The 6,000-nt window shown below is 36.4% G+C and overlaps 1 protein-coding gene across 1 annotated transcript in view; it reads left to right on the top strand.

The window, feature by feature from the left end:
• The first annotated feature begins 2,397 nt into the window (after positions 1-2,397).
• LOC117401950 (neurogenic locus notch homolog protein 2) overlaps positions 2,398-6,000 on the top strand; it is a 54,585-nt gene continuing 50,982 nt past the window's right edge. Inside the window, exons 1-2 of the mRNA XM_059007214.1 lie at positions 2,398-2,694; positions 4,804-4,876. Coding sequence (XP_058863197.1) covers positions 2,634-2,694; positions 4,804-4,876 — 134 coding nt within the window. The 5' untranslated portion in view covers positions 2,398-2,633. The remainder of the gene's footprint in view (positions 2,695-4,803; positions 4,877-6,000) is intronic.

Below are 6,000 nucleotides of genomic sequence, written 5' to 3'. Positions count from 1 at the left end.
ATAATGTTACGTTAACATATTGAATTACACACCGCTTTTGTAGTTTTCCCACACACCTAACGAAAAACTGACACATATTGAAAAACCTAACATTAAATACTACTGTACTACTAGTATGTCTTCCGGTAGACTTTTTGCAATATCATTTTGTAATTTCTTTGATGACAAGATGCTAAATAAAAGACCTAAATTATATGTTCATATAGATGTTTGTTTTTTTTTAAGCATGTCTCAATCCTAAAATTCTTGGTGATGCAAATCTTTTGACCATAGCTGCACACACACACACACTCCTAGGTACACTCAGAGTTGTTGCAGAGAAACTCATTCAAGAGCGCGAGCCGAGCTCTTTCCTACAAAGCAGGCAGCTACTGCAGCAGATTAAAACGGCAGCGCGTCCCGTGTGCAAAAAGGAGGGCAGAAATGTAAGTGCAAAACTAACTAGGCATCGTTTACAGTGAATATAGGCAGGGGTGTAGTGCTGGGGAGTCGCGGCGCAGCGCCGCTCCACCACTTCTCTTGGGCAGGTAAAGCACCGCTTCCGTAAGTCACGTGTAGAATATTTAACTGTTTTGCTCCTATTACTATATGGAGATATCCATGTGTATATAACCCATACAAATAAGCAAAGACTACAATAACCGTAAGAAACCCTTGAGAGATAAATAATGAAAAAAGTTTGAATATAGCGCGCCTGGTCTGGAACAACAGGTGCGAATAATGTAGAGAGATGAAGGGAACCTGTATCAACGCTGTGCGGAGGTGCCAGCGTTTTACAATTAGATGTTATAATTGGAACAGTTCTTATTTTTAGACCCATATATAGGAAATGATGTAGATAATATAAGCTAAACATTTATTTAAAAGATACAGCTCAAACTGTGACATTACACATCTTTTTTTTTTTTTTGCAAACGGAGGCACTTCTGTTTCAAAACCTCAGTCTCATTCGCTCTGAAGCGGCTGCAATAGGACAGTGAGACGAGCTGATTCTGGCCCAAACCATGTAATAATAATAATAATAATAATAATAATAATAATAATAATAATAATAGCGGCGTTTTAATCATGTGTGTATTACTGTATGAAACTGGTTGTGAAAATATGTACATTATTTGTTTATTTATTTATCTTTAATATAAATAGCTGCAAGTCTAGTTACTTTACAATAATACCTCAATACCCGATTGTCTGAATTTTACAAATTGGTACACTTGTTTGCCCTTTCAAATACCGTAACTACTACTAATACACTGCGGTGTTGTAGGTTCAGTGATGCACGAAAACAGGTTTATCCATCCCTAACAAAACATTATCATAGAAACCGGATTTTGACCAGCTATATCCTTCAGCGTTATATATTCATCATTACAGTGTATCATAGGACTTGAATAATTATATATATACTGTATATATATATATATATATATATATATATATATATATATATATATATATATATATATATATATATATATATATATATATTTGAAGTAGGCTCAGACAAAAGCCCTTCAGCTGTGTAGAACAAAAAGTAAACACAGTGCAGAAAACCTGTTAATCTATTAACCTCTATATATAGGTTTTGAGGATATGTGGGTGGTGATGACATATAAGACTAATTTGTAATTGACTTCAATTTTTTTACAGGTTCAGATCACCCTAAGCCTAAAAAAAATGACACTTGTTGAAATGTTTATTAATAATAATAATAATAATAATAATAATAATAATAATAATAATAATAATAATAATAATAATAATAATGTTAGATGTTTAACTACAATAACTTACATATACACATTCCTTAAAAATGATATTAATAAAATAAAAAGTTTCCTTGTGTAACTATCATTAATATCATTGTTATAAACAAATAATAATATTATAGTTTTGGGCTGAGCTATAACGCCCAGGCAATAAACCAGGGAGCTGTAAAGCAACCATCTTCCCAGAGTCTATTTATTTCACTGGTTTGGGTTTAGAAATTCCACTCTGGTCTCTGGGGGCCAGATTATTGTTCTACTGGCTTTGGGCTCTCCAGGAAAGAGCTGCTAAGAAACAAAGCCCCGGCTTTTAAAACATAAAGTAGTCCCACCACTTTTTTTTCTTTTATACTAAATGAAATGCACAAACAAACAAACAAACAAACAAATTCACGATTGAGACCAAGATGTTACACAAACATTACTCTCAAAGTCACCCGTAGTTAAAACTATATATATAAAATGTGTATTTACGTCTTACGTCTTACTCATCGTTTTAAACTCAAAACTCCCTGACTTGTCTTAGGCGGAAGGATCTCATTGTGCCAGGCAAGGAGGCGGAGTGATATCCCACTTACGCCTGAACCGGAGTAAAGTAGGGGAAAAAAAGTTTTCAAAGTTCCATCAGAAGTTTTAGGAAAGGTTGGGTTACAGAGTCCGCTTGGAGGAGTAACAGGCGGAACGAACTGCTCGTTTTTGCTTTGTACAACTACAAAAAGAAGAGAGAAAAAGAAGATTTATGCTTTATGTCGCTGTTATCCACTACGTGATTTTGTTCTGGGAAATTTTTATTCTGCATGCATGTTTTTAATGGATGTATTATAACATTGTGAAGCGAAGAATCAGTTGTTCAAACCATTTAGAGCAATGGGGAATTACAGATTGTGGATTTTCCTGTGGATTCTGTCACTTTCTCGTGGCTGCAAAGGTAAACGTCACTTCTTAAAGATCTTTAAATCGTAGGATTAATACTGCTGTGCAATACATGTCAGGCGATCGTGCAACTTTTTTTTATAAATGGCCAATTGCTTGTAAAATATCATATTCATAATTGTGTGAGGTGCAAAATCTGCATAGAAGGATTGCTTGCAGCCCATCGCTTTTAGGTATACAGCAGCAAAAACGAGTTTGCACATAAGGAGGCATGCTTGTTTTCACGTTTGAGAAACGTGATTTTTTTCCCCGTTTGCTATCAAGCTGTAGCTATAACATCGAACCCCCTTTCTCTCCCTCTCTGTCTCATACGAATTGAACTGCAGCGTACCTAAAACCCAGCGCCTGTGTATCACGCACTTCTAAATACAACTTTGTAAAACATTTACAACTTATTTTTCTTTTTAATGTTTTTATTGTACAACAGTTTTTTTTTTATTGTAGTCGGCCGTACTTTAGCACTGTTTTTTGTTTGGGTGCAAGGTCGTACGGTCCAGGTATTCCTGACATTTCTTTCCCATCTCAACGGGATATAGAAATTGTTCATACATATATATATATATATATGTATATATATATATATATATATATATATATATATATATATATATATATATATATATATATATATATATATATATCTATCCTGAGGCTGTAGTAAATTGAGATTTCGTCAAAGCGCTACAATGTATTGTGTGCATATATATATATATATATATATATATATATATATATATATATATATATATATATATATATATATATATATATATATATATATATATATATATAATCCCCTTTTATTCACATCCACTTAATCTGCGATTTTCGACTGTCGCTTTCCCCTACAACTTGTGTTAGATGCATGTGCGAGTCTTTCCGGATGGTTTGGAATGGAATTTGTCTAGCCCTAAGGGGGGTCGGTACTAATGCTATGTTGCGGGCTAAGCGGCACCGTGAGAAAAGAATGAACTGGAGTGGCCGCCTCAACACACACCAGTCATCTCACACAAAGAGAGGCAGCCAGCTGCAGTGTCCAATGCGCATTACACTGCGCTCGCTATCCACCTTCGTGGATACAGAGACTCGAATCTTTATCGGACTCCTTGTTTTGTATTTAATATGTGTCTTTATTTTAAGCGGGTAAAAAGAAATAATTATTTTCCCATGCACTATCAGACCCCTCGGGGAACAAGGAAGGTCTTAACAAATGCACTTTGGTTTGGGGGTTTGGGGGAGGGTATTGGTGGGACGGGGGGGGGGGGAGTTAGGAGAATATATGTTGTGTAAAATAACACTTTGCCCAATATAATTTGCCTAAAAGTTTTACTTAACTCTCTCCTTCTGGAGTAAAATTTAAGAAACCAAAAAATAAATAAAAATAACAGTTTTTAAATAACTGTCTCATAATGTTAGAGTCTAGTCAGAAATACGTGTCTGTGTGAGCTGCCGTTAAATCGTCATTATTTCTGTACAACATAACTCAATAACTGAAATGAAGTGCAGTTTTTGGTGCAGTGGACACCATTGCTTTACTAACGCACCCGTATATTATTCCTCAATGGAAAAACAGAGCAAACACGAAACTGAAAGAGTCGCTGAAAAAGTCCATTCACTTGCTAATTCAATCACGGCGAGTTTGCAGTTTTTTTTCCACAATTGTTTGAATAGAAACAGCAGATCTCCAACGCTATCTCCTTCTCGCCCAGTATACAAACATAACTGTTTCCTTGTTTGTACAGTGTACGATTAATATAATGTAGCGCATCCCAGAGACGGCCTTTCAAAGGAAACTGCCTTTTCACAAGAACTGGCCCTTCTTAGCAAATTGACTCAATACTAGATTTGGAATAACGTTCCTTTGCAAAAAAAAAAAAAACGGGATACTTTTATACAGAAAGGGAAAGAAAAAAAGCAGTTTAAAAAGAAGGCTGTGATTTTCTGACCGTTTACTGTTGGTCTTTTACTTAAAGAGTCCTATACCAAATGCTACACACTTCCTGTATACTTAAACCCAACCCATGACGTTTTATCACTGGCTTTATGTTTTAATTTTTGTTTATAAATGACATTTTTTTTTTACCATGTCCTTTTCTCTTTGCAGGTTTCAAATGCCAGGATAATTATAAGCCCTGTGAAAACGGGGGTACGTGCGTTGAGAATCAATCAAGATGCGTGTAAGTGTTTTTTTTTTTTTTTTCCTGTTTACAACTAAAACGCTATTAATAATTGCATTGTTTACACAGTAATAACGTGCGGCCTGTGCGGTTCCTAAAATCAGAATTTGACTTTGGTGTTTACGTCACAATGGGGTCCGGAGGCGACTTCTTCCCGCCAGATCTGCGATCTCTACTCATGACTTGATTCAACGATAATGGACTGAATAGAGTTGTTGCACAGGGACTGGGTGGATGGGACGTGGGAAAGAATCTCAGTCCTCAAACAAGAGCCTTAGCCACCACATCAGCATATTGACTGTTGTGTCAATTAATGACTAGCGGAGGTGTGTGTTGGAGAAAGGAGTGAACGCCACTTCAATGAAGGCAATGTCGTTGTTGTTTGATTTTATCATGCTTTTGGTCACACATTTACCATAGATTACCCTGGTTTGCCATGTTAAGTAATCTGGTTTACCATACCTCTTGGGAAACTTGTATAAGGGTCTTACAATTTCCTCAGCATGTTTCCTCGCTATTTTAGCTCGGTTGTAAATAGACATGGCCGTCATGGCCGAAGTGAAGCACTGCACACCTGATTACTGTTATCTCGTAGCGTTTGCTATTATGTATTTTGTGGATGTCTTACTTGTAAGTGGAGCAGGCAGTGTTCCAGACCCCAGTTGGTGCAGATTTACGATAGAGCTATCTCACCCTGATGTGACCCTGTGTGTGCACCTCCACCCAGTTCACAAAGCAGCCACTGTAATATGATAACGGCTTAATTGCTTTACTTTACCTTACATAAGATTGCTGTTTAAGGGAGAAATGTGCCTGTTAGGTAAAGAAGCAGGGGTTGGTTTCAAGCTGGAGCAGTAATTCAAAACTAATGCTAAATTCAGGACTAATACAAGAACTTAGTGGTGCAAATACATGCTGTGTGAATGCAAACAGGAAATGCGCATGTACTGTCCCTGTTGGCTAGACCCTGGAGAATGTAATAAACTGATTAGTGGCAATGCGAATGGTTAAGGTCGTGGTATTGTCCTGTGGATAAGCACTGTATACGTTTTGTGATGAAGTTGCGGTTCATATAGTATTTATAAAAGTTTGTTCGAAACGTTCTTCCACAGACTAGCACCGCC

Source organism: Acipenser ruthenus, chromosome 34, assembly GCF_902713425.1.
Source record: "Acipenser ruthenus chromosome 34, fAciRut3.2 maternal haplotype, whole genome shotgun sequence".
In the NCBI taxonomy this organism is placed as follows: domain Eukaryota; kingdom Metazoa; phylum Chordata; class Actinopteri; order Acipenseriformes; family Acipenseridae; genus Acipenser; species Acipenser ruthenus.
This window is presented reverse-complemented; position numbering and strand designations above follow the sequence as displayed.